The 27,204-nt window shown below is 30.3% G+C and overlaps 1 protein-coding gene across 9 annotated transcripts in view; it reads left to right on the top strand.

The window, feature by feature from the left end:
• The window catches only part of LOC142320626 (putative ATP-dependent RNA helicase TDRD12), a 126,145-nt gene that overhangs the window by 57,052 nt on the left and 41,889 nt on the right, over positions 1 to 27,204 (top strand). For all 9 annotated transcript variants that reach the window (XR_012755454.1, XR_012755457.1, XR_012755452.1 and 6 more), the window contains exons 16-23: positions 1,395 to 1,560; positions 5,884 to 6,081; positions 6,376 to 6,577; positions 13,306 to 13,444; positions 15,412 to 15,522; positions 17,075 to 17,216; positions 18,151 to 18,276; positions 24,058 to 24,480. Coding sequence is in view for 2 of the 9 variants with exons in the window: in XM_075358640.1 (XP_075214755.1) it covers positions 1,395 to 1,560; positions 5,884 to 6,081; positions 6,376 to 6,577; positions 13,306 to 13,444; positions 15,412 to 15,522; positions 17,075 to 17,216; positions 18,151 to 18,276; positions 24,058 to 24,480 (1,507 nt within the window). In the remaining 7 variants the exon portion in view is untranslated. The remainder of the gene's footprint in view (positions 1 to 1,394; positions 1,561 to 5,883; positions 6,082 to 6,375; positions 6,578 to 13,305; positions 13,445 to 15,411; positions 15,523 to 17,074; positions 17,217 to 18,150; positions 18,277 to 24,057; positions 24,481 to 27,204) is intronic.

Raw genomic sequence — 27,204 nt, 5'->3', positions numbered from 1 at the left:
GCCAAACTTAATTAAATAGCTGGAAATAGAACTCTTCTTTGTGGCATGATGGCTGCGGTTTGACTTATGAACATCCTTAATTTTTTTGGCTGGGGCTGGAATTTCTAACTTCTTTACATGACTGCTTGGGCTATTCATAGGGAAGCTTCTTTACATATCTTAACAAAACCTCTTTCTGTTGGAAGATTTATGAAAAATATAAATATGAAACTATTATATTTGAAATAAAAAATTATGTAGTGTGTGTAGGAAAAGGGGAGAAATAAGATTACTCAAGTTTTAGGAGAATTCTCCTTTTGGATGTGTATTTTTATTTTTACATATATAAAATAAAATTCTCCTTTTTATTTTAATGAAAATAAAAATGTACTTTAATAATCTTTTTATCAAATGCATCAAAATTGAACTTGAGAAAAATGAAGAAGACCAAATTAACCTACAGAGAATAGAAGATAATAAAATTTGAATGATGAAAGTGTCAGTCCAGTATTTATTGAGATATCTGAATTTAAAAATTTTTTAAATTAAGTTAATCTTAATTGAAATTAATAGCATTTTTATATTGATGACCTAAAATCGAATTGAGAAATATATTATTCGTTTAGAAAGATAAATTTCTAGTTTCTCCCAACAGTTCAAAAGATTGAAATTCCAAATTATGACAACTGCACAATGTAATAGCCTACGTTTGTAAGTCATCAGATAAGAAGACTACTTCGCCAGCACACCTGCAATAAGCACCCAAACACCCAACCAAAAAGATGTTTTGGGAATGTTTTATACATGAAGGACCAGGAGCACTTATGCCTGTGGATGGGATGATGAAATCGGACCAATACATTAACATATGTCAAAGAAAAATAATCCCACTTATGCAGAAGAACCCACAACTTATTTTCCAATGAGACCTTGCTTATACCATGTCACATGTCAAAGAAAGCAAAAGAGTTCTTCAAAAACCAAAAAATTTGATTGTTCCTCGTGGTCAGGGAACTCCCCTAACCCGAATCCCATTGAAAAGATATGGGTCATACTAAAAAGAAGACTTGGGAAAATTAATTGTAGCACAAAAATTAATTGTGCATTAGTTCAGTGATACCGGTTTGGCTTTGAAACAAAGAAATCATAAATCATTGTACTGTACTACCTTAGTGGAATCAATACCAAGGAGGATTAATGAGATAATCAAAAAAAGGAAGAAACATAAACTAAAATTTGAGTAAGTTTAACTATTAAACATTTTTTCTTTTAAAAATAACATTTTCTGTTAAAAATACTGTGTTTGGATTAATTTGTTCACCACTGTATATATTTTAAACTGATTTTTCTATAATTAATCATGAATTTTTACTTAGTAATTTTCAATAATATATTGTGTATAATTTTTGTTTTAGAGCTTTGCATCCAAAACCAAAAATTGGTGACATAGTTGCTATTGAAATGAAGAAAAATGATTTTCAAAGAGCTGTTATCATTGATGTATTAAAATTTGATGACAAGAAGGACCCTACTGATGTCAAAGTTAAACTTCTTGAAGTAGGAGAAGTGGTTGATGTAAAAGTAAGTGGTTATTCTTTAAAACAATTTTAAAAGTTATTTATGAGTAATTTATTTAACTTGCTTTCCAAAGTGTGGCCAGATTTTCTTGCAGTGTAAAAACGCAGCTTTTAAGATTAAAAAATCTTTCTAAATATGAAAAATGTTTTTCATTTGAATTTAATGAAAATATAATATTATTTTTAATTAGTTACATTAAAGTTTTATGACTAGATCCTAAACATTTTTATATCTGTTTGGATTTGTTCTTTTGAGATTTATCATATTTTATCCTATGAATTCAGCTTATTTATTTCAAATGTTACTTATGTTTTGTATTAACTGCTATAAATAATAATGTAAAAAATAATAATTGAAAGAAAGTTGTAAATTGCAGATCTGCGCTTCAAACATTGTAAATGATTCATAATTTTAAATTGTGTAAGTTTCAAAATAAGTATTCAGTTTCTGATAATCAACAAATCTAATATAAATAAAAGTGAAATCATTTGCTAAAGTCAGTTCAAGAATTTATTTTAATCTTACTTTGTAATGTGAACAAAAAGAAACAACCTGTGCTATAGCTAGTGCTGATTGCTGTTAAGTGCAAGAATGGTTTGATCAAAGGTTACTTAATTGACATTATTATTATTATTATTATTATTATTATTATTATTATTATTACAGTTTCATTGTAAACTGAAATTTGCAAAGAATTTTTATATAGTCACTGACATACAATAAATTAATCAATTATTAGAAAAGGGACATTTTATGGCCAGCTTTTTGTTACCATATTTTAAGAGAAGAAAGTACTTGTCTATAAGATTAATATTTATTTTGTTACCACATATATCCCTAATTTAATATCGGTGGGCTATAACTGTAGAAATGATGTGAGTAGGGAGCACACTATATGGACACGTTGATACAAGCATCATTCCCACTGCACAGTTCTCTCACCATAGTGGTGCTGCAGTCCCACCACTCTCATGCACCAATAAAAGAGTGAGTGTTCAGCATCAGAGTGACTAATTCATCGTTGACCACCACCTGGAGAAGACCAAGAAGAAGAAGATGGAAGAAGAACAGAAGAAGTTCCTTGGCTGGCTCAATGTGGGACCTCCTGGTAGATGCCAAGATCCCCGCCGGTGCAGCAGGCCTGGCCGGCCCGTCGAGGTAGTCTGGATGTGGATGCTACCTTCCCACTCCAGCTCCAACTCGCTGGCTTTATTACCCTGGCTGGCGGACTCGGTCGCAGGAGCCAGCCCAGTGTGGGATTGCTCAGGGAGAATCGCCTCGGCTGCACCGGCAAAGAGTGACCAATGCTGACCCGACACTGCAGGGCTGTGGGGGCTACCACTGCCACACTGTAGTGGGGACCCAACTGCCATTGAGGGAAAGCTCGGTCGGATTTCAATGGATGAGCTGCAACTCCCCAACCTCGCCGGAGACCAGCTTCCGGACCCAACAGCTTTTCTCAGAGCTAACGCAAAAACAGCCCTTTTCAGGGCCACCTCAAGGTTATAAAATACGAACCGTCGTATTGTTATTCAACAATAACAATGGCCCTTTTCAGGGCTACCATGACGTTAGTAAGTGCCACGTGTTGTCGAAGCCATTCGGCGATAATTTAAAAAAATATATTCACTGTGTTTTTTTTATTAATGAAGTAAAGTTATTAAATTTAAATTAATGTACAATGTATTGCAAAATCCTTTTAAATAAACCTGCAAAAATTACAACGTTCTGTAGTTTTAATTTGCTTAATTAACTTCAGTAGATAATTTTTTATTTTCAGTAATTTACAGAATTACTCTGTTTCTTATTACTATGTTTATTAATATTGTTATGAATACTTTTGTTTTTTCATATGTATTTATTTAAATGAAAAAGAACTTGTAAGAGCTGTATTTAAATCTTGAAACATGTCAATTCCAGATACAAGGGGACTAATTACCATCAAAAGGTGGCTCATATGCTGATTTGTGAGAGTCTATTTAATATAAACTGATAACCTTTAATAAACTGATTACCTTTGATTTTTATGGAAAATATTCATTATTTGATAAGTTACTACTACTGAATGTTTAGTTCTCTCATATTTGAAGTTTTTTTTTTTTTTAAGCAAGTGTTTATGAATTAAAGAATTAAAAAGATAACTGTTTATAAGAGAGTAAATAGAACATGCTGTCTAATATATTTATATATAAAATAGTTCTGTAACTTGAGAGATGAGGGTTAGCTGTGATGAAATATTTGGATAGGTATTTAAAGGGTAGATGCTTAAAAAGATTAACTGGTTTTATTGATAAAATTACAATGCTGGAGTATTGCGTAAGGGAACTAGGCTCTATTTCTTATATTCGTAAGGTATGGAGGGAAGCAGTGCAGTAAATGGAAAGGGAAATTTAGATGTATTAGGATGATCAGCTTAGTTTTAAAATGCAATAAGATATTTGAGAATGGTTGATGGTATTGATGAATGGTATTGGGAAATTAATTTGGAAAAAGAGTTGATAAAATAAATTCATATCTGCATTAAAAGTTGTAAAAGAAAAAGCTGTGTGGACAGTAGAATTAGATTTGTGAAAGAACTAAATTTTTGAATGAATGAAATTGAATAAATGTACAGAAGATCAAGAAGTAATTGCAGTACATCAAAAGAGTTAATGAAGAGAAATGAGTTTGGAATGAGAATAAACAATGAAAATACAAACATAAACATTTCAAAATAATTAGATTTTAAGGTAAGATGTAAAAATGAAGGGTAAATGACTGGAAACAATTAAAGAATTTTAAATGTGTTAGAAGTATTATTATATATAATGAATATGCAAAGAGGAAATCAGAAAATTAAGAAACTCTGTTATTCTGGAAATGAAGGAGTTTGTTAGCAAACCAAAGACATTATGAACTTGTGAAAAAAAAATTAATTTTTTATATGGTTCTGAAATACAAATTTTGAGAAAATAAACATTTGGGAAGTTTTATGGTATTGGTGTAGAGGAAGATAAAAGAAATAAAAAGTGGACTGACAGAGTAATAATTAATATTAAGGTATTATTATTCAAAGTAAAATGCATTAAGAAAAAGAAATTTCAATTTAATGAGATACATACTTAGATGGAAGATATTCATAATAACAAAAAAAAAAAAAAAATAATGGAAGGATAGCATGAAAATGTAACAGAGGAAAATGAGTTATTGAATGTTGATGAACTAATTTGAATAAAGTAGGAAATTGCAAGGATATGAGGCTTTAGGTAAAGAAAGATGATAACAAAGGTAACATTGAGACCTTTCTTTGTGTAAATTCACCATTAATGATGATATTTATAAGTACAAAATATTAACAAAAAAAAAAAACCAGCTGGAAATGTTATCAGTCAGCACAACTGATAATGAAGAAAGGCTTTCCAGAAAATTTAAGCAAAGAAAATGCATGAAATTTTACAGGAAGTGAACAGATGATTATTAACTCTGTCCAACTTCTACCAAAGTACCTATGAATAAATGGATGATGTACAGAAAGTGAAAGAAAATCAAAAGAGTTCCTGGTAATTAATTATTGATTTAATAAAATAAAAGTGCACATAAATTTAAATGAATGAACTTGTAAAGTCATAAAAATGTGAATAAATTATATTGTAGTACTACTCATAACATAGAATGTTATGTGTGGGAGTACTCAGAAGAAATGGAAGAGACTGTTAGAGTTCTATAGGTGTGTATCTAGTAAGTAATGCATATGAGTATTAATGTATAATTGATTATTTTACATAGATATTCAAGAAATACAATTAAATTATACTAAATTCAGCGAAGAAATATCCAACTAGGTTGCTTTTTGTGGTAAGAAATAACTATGATAATGTATAAGAATACAAGATGATTCAATTTATAACGTTTTAAATTATTGTTATTAGCCATGTATGTATGTAGGTGTATTATTTATTTATTATTACATTATTAGTTATACAGTTCATTGCAGTCGTATATTTTGCCAGAAAAATTTGCTTAAAATAGGATAGCTATTCTTGAATATATGTTAAAGTTAAACTAAATTAATCTAAAGGTGAAAAATATTTGGTTTAGTTTTTTTTTTCATTGATAATCGCTGATTTCTCATGAAATTTATGCATATTATACAGATATATTATTTCAGAATTTATTCTTAATAATTTTTATTGTTTATAGTATGAACAGTTTAGTAAGTTTTTTTATTAGTATAATTTTAGTTTAATTAAAATAATTCTACATGCATCTCTGTATAATATGTTTTTTTCTGTATATAAGTTCTGTATATAAGAGTGCATCTCTGTATATGTCTTTTATGTTTTTCAGACATATGATGTTTATTATTTATCTGAAGACTTAAGGAAGATACCACCTCAGGCTGTGGATATTTATTTGTGTAGATTACAGCCTACAGATCTTGATAAATATTGGTCTGATGCAGCGAATAAGCTTGTATGTAATTGGTTGTTAGAAACACAGAGTGCAATAGATAATTATGGAGAAAATCATTATTTGGTTGGACACGTAAGTAATCGAAATTACTTTTTATATATTTTTTTATTTTTTATTTTATATATTTAATACTGTTAACTTTATTAGTGTTATTTTGAATGTTCTTATTTTTTAATTGAAAACTGAAAATGGTCATTTGTTTTTTCAGTTATAGTAATAGTATTTTTACATAATGCAGTTTTGCATCACTCATAACTGCTGTTGAATTATTATTTTGGAAACAGTTATTTCTAGCAGCTTTTACGAAATGAGAAGACACAACTTTAGAATTTTGTCAAAAAATATATTATTTTAATTTGTGTTTAGATTGTTTTGAGTATTGGCAGAAACTTATGGCTGGATCCATTGACTCACTCAGAGTGGTTGGATTCTACAAAAACAGAAGTGTATCAGCATTCCTTTAGACATGATCTCATTAAAAAAAATTTAGCTGTCGAAAAATCAGATCATCTTGAATTGATTTATGGCCTTTGTAAATCAGCAGGACTAAAATCACCTGTTTTAATGAGTAAGTTTTAATATATTATTTCACTTTGTTTATTTTACATATTTTATTTTTTAATGGGAAATATCACTTCATTTCAGTTGTATTATTATTTTTGTCTCCCTCTATGAATCATGAGACCTTGTCAATGGTGAGGGGCTTGGTTTCTCAGTGATACAGAGTAGCTGGACCAAAAGTGCAACCATATCGGAGAGGTATCTGTTGAGAGCCAGACTAATGAACAATTACTGAAAGAGGGCAGCAGCTCTTTAAAAATAGTTGTTAAGTGCGTAGGTCAGGACAACTTAAACGGTCATATCAACATTACTCAATCCTTTGAGTACTGTGCAGCTGAAAGCAATGGAAAACTGCAGCTGCTTTTTTCCCAGAAAATGTTGCTCTCTGCATTTTCATATAACAAAGATGGAGGCGCCTTTCTTTATAAAATATTCCGGAGATAAACTAGTCCACTGTTTGGATCTCTGAGTGGGGTCTACTAAGGAAGGGGTCAGCAGAAAATTAAAGTCTAAAAAAGTTTGGTAGATTAGAAAATTTAAAGAGAGAAATGGATATGATAAAAGTAGATTTAGTAGGAATTAGCGATGTTTGGTGGGAAGAGGAAAACGACTTTTGGTCAGGTGATTTTAGAATAATTAACTCAGCTTCAAATAATGGACAGGCAGGAGTAGGTTTTGTATTGAACAAGAAGATATGGAAAAGAGTAGAGTATTTCATAGCTTAGTGATAGAATAACTATCGTAATAAAATCAAACTCTAAGCTGACAACGATTGTTAACGTCTATTTGCCTTTAAGTGCCCATGATGATAATATTGATGAGGTAGAGTATGTAGACGAAGAAATTGACAAAGCAATAAACACATAAAAGGGGATGAAAATTTAATAATAGTTGGAGATTGGAATGCAAGCATCGAAAAAGGCAAGGAAGAAAATATTGTGGGTGAATATGGGTTGGGTGAAAGAAATGAAAGAGGGGACCGACTTATAGAGTTTTGCACAAAGTATAATTTAGTAATTGCCAACACCCAGTTTAAATCTCATAGTAGAAGAATATACACATAGTAAAAGCCAGGTGATACTGCAAAGTATCAGATAGATTATATCATGGTTAAGCAAAGATTTAGAAATCAACTCGTCAACTACAAAGCTTACCCTAGAGCAGACATTGATAGTGACCATAATTTAGTGATAATGAAATGTAGATTGGCGTTAAAAACCTGAAGAAAAGGTGTCAGATGAATTGGTGGAATTTAGAGAAGCTTGAGGAAGAGGAGGTAAAGAAGATTTTTGAGGAGGACATCGCAAGAGGTCTGAGTAAAAAAGATAAGGTAGAAAATGAGAGAATGTTAAAAAGGAAATTCTAAATTCAACAGAAGCAAAGTTAGGCAGAACAAAGAGAACTGATAGAAAACCTTGGATTTCAGAAGATATATTGCAGCTGATGGATGAACATAGAAAATATATGAATGCTAGTGATGAAGAAAGTACAAGGAACTATCGACAATTAAGAAATACTATAAACAGGAAGTGCAAACTAGCGAAAGAAGAGTGAATTAAAGAAAAATGTTCAGAAGTAGAAAGAGAAATGAACATTGGTAAAATAGACGGAGCATGCAGGAACGTTAAGGAAAATTTTGGAGTACATAAATTAAAATCTAATAATGTGTTAAAGATGGTACATCGATTTATAATACGAAAGGCATAGTCAATAGGTGGTTGGAATATATTGAAAAGTTATACGGAGGAAATGAATTAGAAAATAGTGCTATAGAGGAAGAAGAAGAAGTCGAAGAGTATGAAAGGGGAGAAACAATATTGAGATCTGAAGAGAGCATAAAAGATTTGAATGACAGAAAGGCTCCTGGAATAGATGGAATACCTGTAGAATTACTGTACAGTGCAGGTGAGGAAGCGATTGATAGATTATACAAACTGGTTTGTAATATTTATGAAAAAGGGGAAGTTTTGAAGTATGAACTTCAAAAAGAGTGTTCATGATACCAAAGAAAGCAGTAGCAGATAAATTTGAAGAATACAGAACAGCTTAACAGAATACAGCTTATAGCTTAACTAGCCATGCATCAAAAATCTTAACTAGAATTCTGTACAGAAGAATAGAGAGTAGAGTAGAAGAAGTGTTTGGAGAAGACCAATTTGGGTTCAGGAAACTCATAGGGACAAGGGAAGCAGTTTTAAGCCTCAGATTAATAGTAAAAGGAAGATTAAAGAAAAACAAACCAACATACTTGGCATTTATTGACCTAGAAAAGACAATTCGATTACATAGATTCGAATAAAATGTTTAGCATTTAAAAAAAAATTAGGGTTCAAATGCAGAGATAGAAGAATGATTGCTAACATTTACAGGAACCAAACAGCAACAGTAATAACTGAAGAATATAAGAAAGAAACCGTAATAAGTAAAGGATCCGACAAGGATGTTTCCTATCCCTGTTACTTTTTATCTTTACATAGAATTAGCAGTTAATGATGTTAAAGAACAATTTAGATCCAGAGTAACAGTACAAGGTTAAAAGATAAAGATGCTACGATTTTCTGATGATATAGCAATAATTCTCGTTGAGAGTAAAAAAGATTTAGAAGGAACAATGAACGGTTTGGATGAAGTCCTACGCAAGAACTACCTCATGAAAATAAACAAGAACAAATGAAAATAATGAAATGTAGTAGAAATAATGAAGATGGAGCACTGAATGTAAAAATAGGAAGAGAAAAGATTATGGAGGTAGAAGAATTTTGTTATTTGGGAAGTAGAATTACTAAAGATGAATGAAACAGGTGCGATATAAAATGTCGAATAGCACAGGCAAAACGAGCCTTCAGTCAGAAATATAATTTTTTTACATCAAAAATTAATTTAAACATCAGGAAAATATTTTTGAAAGTATATGTTTGGAACGCAACTTTATATGGAAGTGAAACTTGGATGATCGGAGTACCTGAGAAGAAAAGATAAGAAGCTTTTGAAATATGGTGTTATAGTAGAATTTTAAAAATAAGATGGCTGGCTAAAGTGACAAATGAAGAGGTGTTGCGGCAAATTGATGAAGAGAGAAGCATTTGGAAAAATATAGTAAAAGAAGAGATAGATTTATAGGCCACATATTAAGGCATCTTGGAATAGTCAATTTAATATTGTAGGGACAGGTAGAAGAAAACTTTATGCAGGCAGGCAACATTTGGAATATGTAAAACAAATTGTTAGGGATGTAGGATGTAGGGGGTATACTGAAGTGAAACAACTAGCACTAGATAGGGAATGATGTGAGCTGCATCAAACCAGTCAAATGACTGAAGACAAAAAAAATTTTGTTTTACGATTGGAGAAACTACAAGAAACATATAGAAAGTAATTTCTTCTTTCAATTTCATTCATAAATAACATGTCGTATTTTTTACCCCTTTCTTTTTTGTAAAAGTATTCATCAAGATCTCCTGAATATGTTTTTTATTGGCCTATAATATGTCAGATGTACAATAACCACTTGTTTTGTATTTTTATCTTAGACATTAGATGATTTATCAGAAGAATACTAATTCAGCAGTTCCTACATTAGATATTAGGATAACTTCCCTTGTTAAATTTTGCACTAGATTTACCTGGCTTGAAACTGAGTTTGACTTTGTGGCAGTGCCTTCACTAAGTTTGTGTATTCTCTTTGCATAAATGCTCAGTATAGTTTGTCATGTAAGATTTTTCATTAACATTCTAATTATATTTTAAAGCATTTTTCCAATTCTTTTAAGTACTTAAACTTCTTTAACTGTAGTTAAACCACAATTTAATTATAATTTTTTCAATAAATTTTAAATATTGCCTGTAAAATGAAACTAGATTTCCTCAAAATTTACAATAACAATAATAAATGCTTATAAAACCATGTCAGTAATATTTGTTGCCGTTCCTGATGGTCAAGATCGCATTCTGAGAATTACTTTATTGTATTATTACATTACATTCCAGTGTTGGCTGATGTTCAAATAAACTTTCAATATATTGCTTTTAATGTAATAACTTGATAATATATACATAATTGTATTAAATATTGTTTCTTGGCTAGCCTTTGTGAATTAGAGTTGTGTGTTCTTCCAATATTATTTCATTTCTTTGTCATTTTAAGTAAAAAGAAATTACACGTAGTAAAATTTTCCTTCAGTACTGTTGCTTTAAGAATAATTTTGTCGTAATAATTTTGGCAACACCTGTAAGTGGTAGTCAGCATCATTATGTTTACAGTTAGTTGAAGATACTGGATATATGTTGGCGTAACCATACATCTGGGATTAGCCTGAACAGTCCGGGTAGTTCCGTCCAGGGTTGCAAAAATGTCCAGAGTTTGAGAATTTTATGACTGATGAGGATTTTTTTAATTTTAGACCTATATATTTGACATTGCGTTTTTAAACATTCTCTTATGGCCATGCATCTTTCAGCTGACCTTGCAGCAAGTGTTGATGTTGATTTTGCAAATATTGATTTTGATGGAGGCGTGGCTTACTGCTCTTGCCACAACTTTTTACTTAGTCATTTGGCAACACACAGGGGCAATGTGTTTATGTTGTTTTCGTGTGTGAGGTAACTTGTTTACACATTTTTGATCATTTTATCTCGTATTTGTTTTTTGTCTCACTGTGTAGCAATGGACAAAAGAAAATATGTTAATGTTAACCTGCAGCAGGAATTCAAATTTTTGAAATTGTTTAATGATAGTAATAATGAACGTGTTTATGGCACACTGTGCAGGAGAATTTACTGTTGCACATAAAAGATAGCAGATACTGAAGACCACGTAAAAACAGCTAAACATAGGGTTACTATTAATGCTACTGCTTCAGCAAACAAGAGATTTTTTTATAGCCAAAGATGGAATAACAATAACAGTAATCTGGAGTGTGCTGCTAAAGAAGCTACATTTTCATACCACACTGCTAGACACGAATTCAGTTTCAAAACATCAGACTGCACATTTAAACTATAAAAAGTTATATGACAAAATTTTCATCTGCTAGAATCAAAACCGAGGCAATTATTGTTAACATTATTTCGCTATTTATATTTGATAATGTGTTTTGTTCTTTGGAAAACATTAATTATGTAACATTAACGATGGATAGCTCAAACAGAAGTGATGTAAAACTTGTTCCAATTGTAAAATATTCAGTCTGGAGGAGGGAATTCAAGTTAAACTTTTAAATTTTAATAAAATGTCAGGTGAAACTGCTCAAATTTTTTCTCAGTATCTTTTGCGGTGTGTGAAAAAATACAAACTTGAAGAAAAGTTGGTTTGTTATACTGTTGATAACTGTAATAGTAATTTTGGTAGTGTGAAGAGAAAGAGGAATGAAAATGTGTTCAGAAAAGTTCAAAGTGATACTTTCTACACAATTCAGTACAAACAGCATGTGATTCTTTAACCCTGGACATAGAAGTTATTGTTATAAAAATTTGTAAATATTTTCATATATATATATATATATACAGTGAAAGTAACAGAAACTTATAGAGTTCTGTGAATTTGTGGAAACAAAAAAGTATTATCTCATAGCAGCAGAAGGTTCCTTAGTTTGTTACCTTCAATAAAAAGAATTCTTTCCATTTTTGATGGCCTAAAATCATACTTCTTATCTTGTGGCAAATGCCTAAAATTATTATTTGATTTTTTAAAAATCTAGGTGAACTGTTTTTTTGAAATTTTTATATGGTACTCTACAGTTATTTAATAATGTAGTTGTGAAATTGGAAGCTAATTCTATCATAGCAACAGAAGCATTTCAGACATATCCAGATTAATTTGTCAACTTCAGGAAATAAAAACCCAGATTTATACAATCTTCTGCCAAAAAATTGCTATGCACTCTAAAAGAAAATAATGATGTTTAGGAACAGAAATTCTTCAAAAGCGTAGACAAGTTTTATAATTCCAGTATCCAATATTTAGAGTTGTGGATAACCAGTTTTGATAAAGTTAGCAAGTTTCAGTAGATAAATTTATTAACTGAAATTGCCTTGTCTGATTTAGAAGAGAGTGGATAAGTTGTTAATGAAATTATAAAATATTCCATAAATATTGATGACGTACATATTTGATGAACGTACATTGTTGAACGAGGTAATTCAAAACCAAAGTGTAGGTTGTGGTTCAAGTTCTGAAAAAGTACCAGATACTATTGAAGAGAAGTGGAAAGCAATTTTTAAGGTGTTCAAAAGACTGATATTTCATGTTTTTGCCTGCTCCAGTTGAGAGTTTTTTCAATTACAGGGAACATTTGGTCTGCAAAAAAGGGTAAACTTTCAGTATCTACTGTTAAACATCAGCAAAATGTTAAAATTAATTCAGAACTTTCTTGTTGTGAATTTTATGATGTAATTAGAACAAACAAACCATTTCTGGAAAAAGTCATGTCTAGTGAAAAATACAACTGAATAAATAAGGTTTAATGTTTCAGTAAACTGTTAAGACTTTTAAATAATTTCAAAAATATTTCCTAGCTTGGACCCAAAAAAGTATGGTAAGTCTACATATATGGCAACTTGGATAAAAAATGTAGACAAGCTAAGAGACATTCATTCATTAATAGTAGATAGAAAATCTGAGAAATAATCATATTTTAATTCTAAGCATATTTTTATATATATTCAAAATTAGTACTTTTTTACTCAAATTGTTATTAGTGATATAATCTTCTTTATATATTTATTTCTTGTTTGCAGAAGACCCAGTAAAAAAAGAAGAATCATCTTTAAAGGGTCAATGGGCCCATCTTAATAGAGATGAATTTGTAGATGTTAATGTAGTTTTTGTCAGAAACCCAGAACAGATCTTTTTAAAAATACCTAAATTTGCTGACAGGTATGTGATGTTTAATTATGTATATATAGACATAGCTATTAATACTATTTTCTTCATTTAAGTATTTCCTTTATTTCTGTTCGACCTCAGATATTCCCTGATCTCTTTTACTTATTAATTTATATAATTTCTAGAATTTAATTATGGGTAACAAACATTTCTGAACTGAAATATTTATTGATGATAGTCTAGTGTTGTTATTTGAAGGAATCTTGGATTTTTATTAAAAATATTTACAGCAGAACTCAATTTTAATATCAAGAACTGAATAAATTCTGACATTACATTTGAGTAAAGAGGTACCTACATGGCATTTTTAATAGTTGATATGGAAGACAAGTTAAAAAACACTCTTGTCGCATTATTTGCATCAGAAGGTTGGATTTCCGGTTTTAGTTAAGAAAGAAAAGATGTTGTAATGATTTTTTTAAATAATATTGCTTAAGGTGTTTTAACTAGCTTTCTTACATTTTGGCTTCACCCTCAAGTTACATAATGAAAACCTTGAAATGTACCCAAAAACCAGCTTTTACCTCTGACTCCAATTCTTGTGGATCGATTTGCTTGAAAATCAGTAGGGTTCTTTTTCTACTGGTTTTACCGGTAATATGGGTGCTATGTGTGCTCAAAAACACATTCATATATTTCCCAAACAGCACCTGGTGCATTTTAAAAATGAAATTTGTTTATGAAAAACAAGACTGATTTTCTGCATAGATATTTGACAATGGATGAAACATGGATTCACTATTATACACCAGAATTGAAACAATCCATACAGTGGACAGAAGCTGGTTCTTCAGCTTCGAAGAAGGCAAAGATGGTCCCATCAGCGGGAAAGGTCCGGCATTGATTTTTTTGGAATATAAGAGGAATTCTGTTAATTGACTTACCTGGAAAGAAGTAAAACAATAACTAGGGAATATTATTCTAACCTTCTAACAAAGGTGGATGCAAAATTCTTGAAAACAGACCCGGCTTGCAGAAGAAAAAAATCATCTTCATCAAGACAATGCACCTGCCCACAAAAGTATCTTGGCGATGGAAAAATTGAGGGATTTGCACTCTAAAGTGCTAGAACATCCACCATATTCCCCAGATTTTGATCCCTTGGACTTCCATCTCTTCCCAAAACACAGTTTTCCATGCTAGTTAGTGTTTTTTCATCTAATCAAGAAGCAATTGTGGCTGTAGGCAGATACTTTGCAGCACTTCGTAGGAACACTGTAGAGATGGGATAATGCCACTAAAACACCACTGAATGAAATGTGTTAAAGGAGATTATGTTGAATAATAAACATTTTTGAAAACATACATTCTCATTTTCACTATCAGGCCGAGAACTTTTTAGACCACTCTTGTATAATGGTGTCATATTCTTGATTTTGTATATTTATGCAGCTTTACATTGGAGATTTAGCACACAGAATTGATGCACTATACTTTTAGGTGGTAGTGTGACTGAAATTTTCAAACTTTTTCATTTTCTGAAATCTGTTAAACTTTTTTATAAATTTTACTGTATATTTTTCCAGTCAGTGTCAATGTTACCCTTTACTTTTATCTCAGTTAAATATGTGTGTTTATTTGTTTGAGAGAGAAAATGAATATCTGCCTGTACGTACATGTGCATGATAATGTGTGTATGAATGCGCAAAGTTGTCTATTTTAAATATTTTCTTGATATTATTTTTACATTTGTTTTCTCTTCTTTTGGTTAGTTTTTCTGATTGGCTGCTTTTTTATGCTTATCAATGTTTAACTTTTATTTCTATTTGTAGGGCTTTTGTGACTCGGAATTGTCTTTTTGTTGTTTTATAAAAAAAATGAGTTGTGTTCTTTTATATTTGTTATAATGAAAAATTATGCTAATCTGTAGTTAAATATTCCCAAATGTGACTTTTGGCCAATAATAACCAATCCTTTTGCTTATAGTACATGTTTAAGCTACATTTTAATTTTTTTAGGTTGGATGAATTACAAAAAGATATTAATAAATTAGAGAAGAGACAATTTCTGAAAAAGGGTGACTTAAATATTGGAGACTTGTGTTTAGCATTGTACTTAGAAGATAATTCGTAAGTATTTTAGAATAATTTAAGTTTTCTAATCTTTTTTAATGAGAAATTTTTCTTTATTTTTTCAATCTTCTATGCTGTATTTTTCATGCTTTTTGTGAAAATCTATTATCCGTGCAATTACAAAAGAGATTTGGGACACACTTCATTGTCTTAGAAAATCTTACTAAGTCTAAAACCCCATCCTACCATGTAACTACTTCCTTCTAAAAAATGCTCTAATAAATTGCTGGTTAAGTTTTTACTTCATTTTCACTTTGCAAGACTAATGTGGTATTCTAAGTTTATGTACTGATTTATCTATTTAATTCTTCCTTATTTCTAAATTAAGCTTAAGTCAAGTATTAGTTATGAACATTTATCTTTCTAAAAAACTGAGTAAGCCTTTTTTTACCTTTATTTGTGTGTTCCCAGTCCATATTTTCTGTAATATCTTTCTGTCATCACAATTGGGATGAAAATAAAATTAATAATGTTGACTATCCATGGTTATGTTCAGGAATAAGGTTCAGAATTAACTTTCAACAGGATCACTGCGATGGAATATTATTAGAGGTTGGAACTATCTAGGTGGGAAGGAAATAGAACATCAGATTTATTTCTAGTGTGTTTAATTTGGTAATGATGCATATTTGGTATGATGAATGTAGAAGTAGGTTATCAAGGATTGGACTCAGACTAAATATATTAATTAAAATAATTTAGTCATATTTATATTAAATTTCCTTTTATGTTTCACATTACAGTTTCCCATTTTTTCACCTTATTTTCCTTTCCTTACATAATGTTCCTGCCCTCCTGAGACTTGAAAGAGGCTGTTGAGTGTTGAAGACCTAAACTGTTGTGCAGGAACAATTGTGTTGTACTTCATTACAACAATGCTCCCTCCAAAGCTAATAAGAATTTGAACTTTGCTACAATATTGTTGCTCCATTCCTTTACATTCATTGGATTTATTCTCTTACAACTTCTTTCTATTCTCCAAGATAAAGCGTAATCCTGAAAGCTTACTGTTTTTGGCATTGTGTTGGAGATCCAGTTTGAATTGCAGAAGGTACCTATTGGGCTCTAAGAACATCCTTAGAGTATTCCAGCAGTCCTCTTAGGATAGAGCATTGATACATCATTCTCAGGCTTCTAACGGTATATCATTGCACAACAGATTTACTGCAGAAGAGAATGGTATCCAAAATTAAATTTGGTATATTTTTTAAAGGCTTATATTTTAATTTTTATTTATAAATAAATCACAAAACATATTTTATTTGTAATCACACCTGTTAATATTTTTCTGAATTTTCATCAGATTACCTTAAAAACAATTGATGCAAGTTTACACTTGCATCAATTGTTTGCATGCTGAATAGCATCCAGAAGTACTACATCCAGTAACTTGTTTCTTTGTTTTATCTATTTGTGCATTAAAAGCATAAAATAAAAATATAAATATTTATGCATTTAAAGCATAGTGGCATTAAAAGCCATTAATATTATAATACTTTTTTTAAAATTTAAATGTGTTTTCAAAATAATATTTATTTATATATTTTAGGTGGAATCGTGCAAAAATAATTAATTTTCCAGAAACAGATAAAGTAGAAGTGTTTTATGCTGATCATGGAGATTTTGGTATGTTATCTTGGAATCAGTTAGCAAAAATTCCAGCAGATCTTGTAACACGATTACCACTTCAGGTTTGTTTTATTATAATATGGATCTTTTTTATTAATAAAAAAATTAATTGTGGCCCCTGTGTGTTATTTGAATACCAAAAGTCTGATTAAGGGTTAATGAATGTTTATGAACTTAATTAAATTCATCCTTCTCCAATTTTCAGCCAAAACATTTAGAAATAGTCAATTAATAAAAATTGTTTGGTGAGAGTACATGTAAAAGAAGAAATGAAAGATCCATTGGGATTTAGTCAAAAAATAAAAAAAAACAAGTAGTAGCCTTTTTTCTATAGTAATTTTTTTAGAACTTTCTTACATCAATTATATTTTAGTGGATAGTATAGTGTTTTATCGCAGTTTGTTACGTAATCGTGTAATTGAAGTTGTACTCTTATAACAGAGTAAAATAGAAGTTTGACAGAAAATTCTGTAGGTGACTTAGAAACAATAGCTTTATTTAAATTTATTATTATTAAATTAGAAAAAAACAGATATAAGGGATTCTGTAACATTGTATAAAAAATGATGCTCTCATTTTTATACCAGTATAGAAAGATGATCACAATGGATAATTTTAAGTAATAAATAGTCTATAGTACCTTGAACTGATGAAATACTTTGATAAAGTGTCAGAGCAATTGAAAACAAAATCAAAATCATTGAAAAAGATTTTTACTGTTATAATGTGCAGTTACTTTCCTGTAAAGTTATTGCAATTGCTTCCTCTCACCAAGGTATACATTTCTCTACAATGTTATATGGCATTACAAATATGTATTTATAGGTAAAGCAACTTATTAGGATTAGTAGCATTAATTTGCTATTAAATAAATATAGCAATTTATTTGATTGGTTCAGAGTCAAAGAAAAAGAAATAGTGTGTTAAGATTGTGAAATATTGTTTTATCTCTAATGTTTTTGATCTTGGTAACAAAAAAAAAGATTTTGTTTTCAGGCTATTGAATGCAGATTGGCTGGTATACAGAAATTGCAGGACAGTGGATGGAGTGAAAATTCTGTTTCAGTTCTATATACTTTAGTTGAAGTGGAAGTAGGACTATGGAAAACATTGTCAGCCTATGTGAGTTCAGCTTGCATTATCATTGTGTATTAAAGAAGGTAGAATGTTTGTGTTCTTTTATATATATGTATTTTTTATAATCAAAAAAACCAACTTGAACAACCCAAGTACAGAATTACAAAGAAAATGAAATGACACTTACTTCATTTTTTCTTGTTTATTCCAATAGCAGTTTTGTGGGATCCCGCATCATCAGTTGTATATGAATTATATAAATGCAATTTTTAGATTATATAAGTTCAAGCATTTATCATCAGTGTTTCACTAATTTACAGATTACCTTCTTCATAAAATTGAGCTGCCTGGGTACCTAGCTAACGTTTCATGGATTTTGAAGTTCGTCATCAAAGTTCTGTGATGCAAGCAGCTACTTCAGCAGTATATTGTGAAATTTTGAAGAAACCTAGGCGAGACATTCAGAAAAAACGTTGCCATGTGCTGTCATCACAACATGATTTTTATGACAACACTCGTTCTCACAGTGCTTGAAGAACTCAAGAACTTCTGGAATAGTTCCAATGGGACGTTTTTGATCATCTTCCTTATAGCCCAGACTTCGTGTAGAGTGATTTTCATCTTTTCAGTCACACGAAGAAATGGCTTTCATCGCAGCACTTTGTTGAAATGAACTTCAAAATTTCTGTGAAAGGTTGGCTAGGTACTAGCGGCTAACTCACCGGGAACCTGTGAGTTAGGGCTATTTATAAATTAACCTCCAATCAAGTAGAAGTAAACAAAATAAATTGAAGAAAGTTACTATTTACAAAAGTTACTTACATACATTCTTATATTTCCTCTGTACATAGACCTGCCCAATTACAACTACTATTTAGTTGTGTATTTGTATACCAATCAGTTGTGTCATGATACCAGCTTGCCTATACCCTTCAAAGAATGGCACTGCCAAAGAATCTATCCATTCATTGACTCCATTTATAAGTTCCTCATTGCTTTTGAAGAGTTCAGTAGTATTTAGCCAATACATCAATTTTGTTGACTCCAATGAAAATCAGATGATACCAAATCAGGACTATAAGGATGGTCCCTAAATCAATCTCTTAAACTTGTTCAGTACACGCTTAATGCTAGCAGCAGTGGAAGATCATGCATTGTCACACAAAAAACTATCCTCTTCGTTAGCATCCTTCACCGTTTATTCTCTATTGCTCTCATAAGCTTCATCAATGTTTCATAATAAATGTCGTCTATGGTTATTGTCACACCTGTCATTATAAATTCTGCCAACATAGTTCTTTTACTTTCCCAAAACACTGTAGCTATCTTTTTTTTTTTTGATTGATTTGTTTGAATTTCTTTGACTTGGGTAAGTGTGAGTTCATTCACTGTTTGGACTGTACTTTTGTCTCTGATGAATATTGAGATGCTTCTATTATTTTTGTTTTGTGAGTACCTGTAAATTGTTTCACTACCCACCATGCACAATACTTACCGAAAATCAATCTGTATATTAGAATTTTGTAAGGACTGGACCTAGAAATTTGAGAAAACTTTTCGCTAAGTTCAGTAAGTATGAAGCAACATTTATCATGAACGGCATGTTCAATTTTTTTTTTTTCACAAATTCATCTTTCCCAATGATATGTTGCTGTCTTCCTTCCTCATTGTGCACATTAGTTCGCCTTTCCCTGAATTACCTACACCATTCTCCCACAGAACCATCACTTATTACATTATTTTTATAAACTGCATAGTATAGTTAAGTGATTTCTATCGCAATTGTTCCTTCTGTTTTTAAAGCACAAATGACACTTTGGGCTCATCAACTAGCAGCAGCCACAACAATCAGGTGATCATTGTGGAGGTCCATATTTCCCCACGTAGTACTTACATGAAATACAGAATGAAATGGTAACTGAAAATATGTGGGATTAGAATAAGGGCATGCACTATGATGAGCACATGATGTCTATCTGACTATCATCATGACTATCTGATGAGCACATATGCTATGCACTAAATTGCTATGGCAACCGGTTTGTTTGTAACGCCCGATCAGAGGTTACTTTGGTAGTAGTACACCCATTTAGCTTATATTTATTTGTATGTATCTTATTGTTGAAAAATGTGATTCTGTTTGTGAGGTAATTAATTATAAGTTTTCCTTATCATGTACACGTATAAATTTATTAACATCATTAGTAAAATAATATATTACGTACTTTGAATATTATGTTAAATTTGCAATGAGAATTCTTTTTTTTTCATGAATTTTCTGTGTATATGATCTACATAAAGCCTCTTTGTCTCGGCTATTCTGAACTGCTGTAAATTTAATTTTTTAAATTATTTTATTTTGCTGTTCTATTCTTTCTACAGTCAGAAGCTCTTGAGTGCCCAACTGAGCTGTGTCTGCTCTAATTGTGTTTGTGTTTTATGTGTAATTGTTAAGTAATTCAAATAATTGTAAGAAAATTATTTGTTTCTATTTGTACCTGACTAGAAATCAGTCAAAAAACCTCAAGTTGTCCACAGATATTCTTCTGATTTCAGTACTATAAGGAATGGAAAAACTGCCCCATTACAGTACACTCCTTGCATTCTAGCTTATAATTTGATTCAATAATTGTGTTTTGGTAGCAGGAGTTATATTAGTACATCTTTATCTATAGTCTGTTTATGATTCATATTCAGTCAGAATTTTGTTTGTGTGGAAGACAATTCTGTTTGTTTATCTTAATGATAAATGAAATATTTCTGTGGAGGTTTTGACTTGCCTCTTATCTCTTATTAAACAGGAGGAAATCTATTTTTTAGCATTTCCTGTTTGTGAGTTAAAATTGATCTAAAAAAGGAAAGTATTTAATTAAAAAGGCTTTAGAAAATAGAAGAAGGGAAAGTATGGCATAAGAAAACATATAGAATACTTTATTGAGATTTCAGTCTCCTGTTTTAAGTGATAAAGGGAAGGTTATGGAAGGCAACAGTAGCAGAAGTAGACCAAATAAAAGACAAAGAGTAGATCCTGCTTGCTTTTTCCCCATGAAAAGAGGTTCATGATGAGGTAATTTAAGAAAGTAGAGGCTGTAATATAGCAGTATGCTGCATCCCATCGATGAAAAGGAGGACTAATGAAGAAGTTTTGAGAAGAGTCGGGGTTGGACAAGAGTTCCTGGCAAGTATTAAGTGCAGGAAGCTGGCTTATTTGGATCACATTTTAAGAAAGAGTTAGTATCAACTTTGAAATTGGTTCTTCAGGAAAAGATTGAGGGGTGCAGAGAGTTGGAAGGAGATGAACTTCCTGGTTAACATTAAGGATTGCATCATTATCCAAGGCACAGAAGTGCTTTTACATAGTGCTCAGAACGGGGAGGAATACGCCTGATGGATAAGTCATTATCAGGGAGACCTGATATGAAATGTTAAGAAGAAAGTAGCAGCTTATTTTGAAATGAGACCAACAGTTGTTATAATATTATAAATAAATTTAAACTTAGAGTTGAATAGCTTTAAATATTTATAAAAAAAGTAGATTTCTCTTTAATTTTTAGCAAATTACAAAGATAGCAGATTTTTCGTGGTAGAGTATTTACATGTTAGAAGAACATTTAATCAATGGAAGAATAAACTTGCTTCCCTATTAAAATATATTCTTGAGTGATTTATAAATGTTGATCAATTGGAACTATTTTATAATTGTACTCTTGACCCTTTGAAAGGAGATCTATGTGTCAGTGGAAAACTAACCAAAGAGCTACTGCTGTTTTTAATTAATGCCATCTATGACTGATATAGAATATTACACTATTTTAATAAATGGCGTTACTTAAAAAATGTTTGTCCAAGTTACTTTAAAAATGTGAGTTAATTTTCCCATTGAGTATACTTGAAGCACAGATGTCAGCTGACTGCTATTGAAAATTGGGTTCAAAAACTGGATAAAAATATTTTTTATAAAATAATGAAGTTCTGTTTGACAGCTGTTGCCCTCTTTCTGTTTTTAAACTATGCAATGAATTGGCTGTTTTATGAATTATGAAATTTAAACCCAAGGAAATGAGAACCATAAAAAATTTGAAACAATATCACAAATTTCGTATAAATAAAGTAATTAAATAATTTCAGATTCATTCGATTCAGATTGTATGATGGGTATGTCTTAGAAAATAATTAAAAGAGATAAATTTATCATCTCAAGAAAGCTAGTTTTATTGGAGTTGATTTTAAGTGAAGTTTATAAAAAGAATTTGTAGTGTGTGAATTGGAAAATTGTAATGAACTTAATGGTATTTTTCTCTCTTAAATTTAAGTGTGGATAACATTATATTTCTTTATTAGTGAAACATTAGATGAAGAAATCGTAATTGAAATAAATTAATGAAGGTCAGAAAATTGTGGAGACAGTGTTAACGAAGATGAACACTTTCTGTACCTAATAGTAATAAAACATTAGAAGTAATAAAAAAATTAGTGTATTTTAAAGAACAAGGAAGTGTCCACTCTTTAATTGAATTGGAACAAAATGTTTAAAAAAAATTTGAATTATTCTGATGTCAATCTCAGTAATATTAAATCAACAAGTAATTTTGTAAGCATTCTGTTTATTATTATTAAGTAATTATTTGTATCCCTTAGCTCTGTTAAGATTTTCCCTAAGTTAATATTATTATGTATATTTAAAATAATATTTGTAAAAGTAGGCTACTTAATTGCTTATGTTATCCCTTAATTATATGATTTTCACTGTGATGTTCTTGATTCTATCTATTTTCTTCATTTTGCATCAGTCTGCTTTTGAAATGAATTTGCCACATTCAGCAATGTCTACCACAACTACAAGAGATTTAAATCCTGATTAGAGTTTTTATTAATTTTTCGAGTTACTGGACCAATGTTTACAATATTGAGTCTGAAATCAGATGAAAAAAAGAATGAATTTGACATTAAAAGTTCTACCAAAGTTGTTCAATTTGAGTAGATTAATTCTCATTAAAGATCTATGGAAATAATTGCTCTCCATTTACCTAATTTGTTTCAAAAGATGTGCTTAATTTTTAACTGAATATCCATCCACCTTTTTCAGTAACAAACTGGTAGATTTTTTTGAGACATACTGTATTGAAAACATTAAGACACTGTTCTAATGCAAATTATAACTTTGCTGTAAGTAACTTTTATATCTAGTTTACTAACAAAAATCACTTTGTGACAAACTTGTAATAAATTAATTTCTACAGAATAATTTTACGTCAAATAGAAGACAATAATTAATGCACAATTAAAAATTTGTTACATAAAATATAGAAAACAAATTTCTCTAACGAACATTAACCAACATTCAAATGTACCAGTGATTTCAGAAAAGGTTGCTATGGATTTCTTTCAAAATCACATTCAATCTCGAGTACAAAAAATATATCAATCAACTAATATAATCAAATATATCAATCAAATATAGCAATCAACTCAACAGAAAGAAATTCTTCAAATCATCTGATGGAAACAAGATACTCAATGCAAAGATTTGCAATTTTTATGTATAGCTCATAAAATAAATGCTATGAACTCAAAATGCTCTTACTGTTCCTACTAACATGTTTAAGATAAACAACAGAGAAACTAAAATATATGAAATGTTTACTATTGTATGACTTACTGCATGAATTTCTTTATCATTTTAAAATAGGTCTCATCAGTAGTAATGCTTGCTACTGTCTAAGGAGCTTCATAATATTTCTAAAATATACACATTTTATAAGTTTTAAGTATTTTTTTTCTTTTAAAGTAAAAATGTTCTCTTCAATGTAGTACTTTTTTTTATAGGTGTTAAATTTAGAATTAAAAGCTGAAATTACTGGAGGGAGAAAATACGCTGTTGCCTTATTGGATACTGAACTAACTCCTGTTGTATTATTAAATAAAGAGTTAGTTGTACAAGCAGAAGCCAATTGGCAAATTGAAGAAAAGGGATGGTTAGACAGTGTCTGTAATAAATATATGGAGTACATTCAGGGTGCATCTGATCAAAATTTTGAAGCTTGCAAAGATGATGAAGAAGAAGATTGGGATAAATGTGATCAAGACAGTACTGCAGTTAAATCAAGTGGAACTGAAATTGTACCTCAAATGCAGTGTAATCCTGCTTGCAGTATAGTTGATGAACATTTGCAACAGCTATACAAGGCTCTGGAGGATGATGATGATTGCATTGAAAATCCTCTGGCAATAATCAAAGAATTGTTACATGTAAGTATTCCAAATTTATAATTAAAATTTATTTTTTGTAATATTAAAATTTTCTTTTCTTTTAATTGTAGAAAAATATTAACAATTTTTAAAATAATTTTTTAATAATTCTATTTTATAGTTATAAGCCTTAATGTTGAGGTGCATGGCTTCAATATTTATTCATATGTATTGTAATAATCACTTTCACACATTACTGGAATACTTGTAGACGATAATTTTTTATTAAGAAAAAAAAACACTGATGCCTGCAATGTATTTTTAAATAGGTTCAGGAGTGTTAAATAAATAAAACATCTCCAAGTTAGATGTAAAAGTTCATACATCTTGGTTTGTGTATGTGTGTGTATTTATTTTTCTTTTTAATTAAATAAACCAACTAACCTTACCTTAATTTAAATTATGGTAGATATGTCTTATTTCAATATCCTGTACTAGGTGATTTATTTAATATAATTTAACAGTACAGAGTAATAATATGACTTAAAAGATTAATTTCAATAAAATGATTGTATATACGAGGTGCGACAATAAAGTAATGAGACTGATTTTTCTTTGCAAGATTTGGCAACCCTGCAGCTTGCGTAGGCACATGATCTTTGACCATGGTCTATAAGCTACTTCTAGTCCAAGCAGCACATTGATACAACTGCTCAGTTGTGAGTTGTGCTGTAATAAGTGAACACGTGTTTGTGTCTCATCACAGAAATGAAACTGCAAAATATTGCGCAACGGTATGCCATTTCTTTTTGCGTTAAATTGGGTGAAAACACGACGACAACTTATGGTAAGCTTCAGAAGATTTTTGGAGAGGAAATTATGTCAAGAGCTCAAGTTTTTCGGTGACATAAAATTTTTAGTGAAGGCAGAACGAATGTTGAAGATGAAGACCACAGTGGACGACCATCAACCTCATGGACAGATGTCAACTTGACCAGGGTGCGTGAAATCGTACGATCTGATTAAAGATTATCTGTGAAAACGATTGCAGAAGAACTCAACATCAATCAAGAAATGGTTCATCTAATATTAACAGAAGATCTTGGTATGAGAAAGATTTGTGCAAAAATTGTCCCCAAAAATCTCACACAACAAGAAACACGGAAAAATGTGGCAGCCGATTTGTTAGAACAAACTGAAATCAATCCAGATTTGTTGAGCCGTGTTATCACTGGTGATGAAGGATCGATCAGAGACAATACGATCCAAGAGACAAAACGCCAAAGTACGCAATGGTGCTCAAAGTGATCACCCAGACCAAAAAAAGCTCGCATGTCAAAGTCAAAAGTGAAATGCATGCTTGTGTGCTTCTTCGATTCCAAGGGAATTGTTCATAAAGAGTGGGTGCCTGCTGGACAGTCAAAGAAATTTTAGAAAGACTTAGTAAACGAGTTCTTCGTGTCCGTGCCAACATTGCTGATAATTGGATTCTGCATTACGATAATGCGCCATCCCATATTGTTCTGTCAGTTCAGCAATTTTTAACCTCAAAACAAATTTCAGTACTAATACAGCCACCTTATTTACCAGATATCGCTCCATGCGACTTTTTTCTATTTCCAAGAGTCAAAATGGCGGTCAAGGGACACCATTTCCAAACAATACAAGATGTCCAAAAAGCTGTGACGAGGGTCTTGGAGGATATTACAGAAGATGAGTTCCAGAAATGTTACCATCAATGGCACAAGCGCTGGAATAAGTGTGTGCAATCAGAGGGGAACTACTTTGAAGGAGACAACATTAAACATGACTAAAACGGTAAGCAACATTTTTTTCACATCAGTCTCATTACTTTATTGTCGCACCTCGTGTATATATATATATATATATATATATATATATATATATATATAATTTTTCTTAATTCAATCTTTTTAAGACCTATATCCCCTCTCTACTAATATATATTGTATATATAATCCAACTTGATCCACCTAAGTACAGAAATTATAAATTAAATAAGATGACAGTATAATCTTATTTTTTCATGTCTTACAGTAGCACAATCCACATCAAAATTTTTGAATAATATATGAAAATTTTTTTTTATAAAATAAAATTGAAATTTCTAGAATTAAAATATAAAAATTCTTTTAAAAATCATAAATTAAAAGAGCTTTTTTAAAATATATAATTTATAGGAATTAAATTTTTTAAAATTATTAAAAACTACATATTTAAAAATATGATGTCAGGTTGATAGAAAGTTAAAATAAATTTAAATAAGAAAAATGTACCAAGTATCTTGGCTAGCTCATGTTGTAGTACTGTGTGAATTTGAATTAAATTGGATTTATGCATTACCATTATTTTTATCAAAAAGAAAAAAAGTACTGCCATTTATGGCAATCTCAAGTGTGTCATCTTCATATACTGTTTGCAAGTTGATAAAGTTTAATTTCCTTTTATATTTATGTATATAAAATTTCTCCAAAATGTCTAAACTTTTATTATTATTATTATATTTCTTGATTTCCAGTATTACCAAATAAATGTAATTTTTAATTTATATATTTTAAAAGTGTTTGAATTTGTGATTTTTAAAAGAATTTTTATATTTTAATTCCTGATTTTCAATTTTAATTTATAAAAAAAAAATTTTTCATATATTATTAAAAAATTTTATATATATTTAATTGTATTTGAGTATTGTATATAGTTTGATATAAACACTTAAAAAGTAAATTACAGCTGAAGATGTGGATTGCACTATTGTAAGATATG

This window comes from Lycorma delicatula, chromosome 2 (assembly GCF_047948215.1).
Source record: "Lycorma delicatula isolate Av1 chromosome 2, ASM4794821v1, whole genome shotgun sequence".
In the NCBI taxonomy this organism is placed as follows: domain Eukaryota; kingdom Metazoa; phylum Arthropoda; class Insecta; order Hemiptera; family Fulgoridae; genus Lycorma; species Lycorma delicatula.
This window is presented reverse-complemented; position numbering and strand designations above follow the sequence as displayed.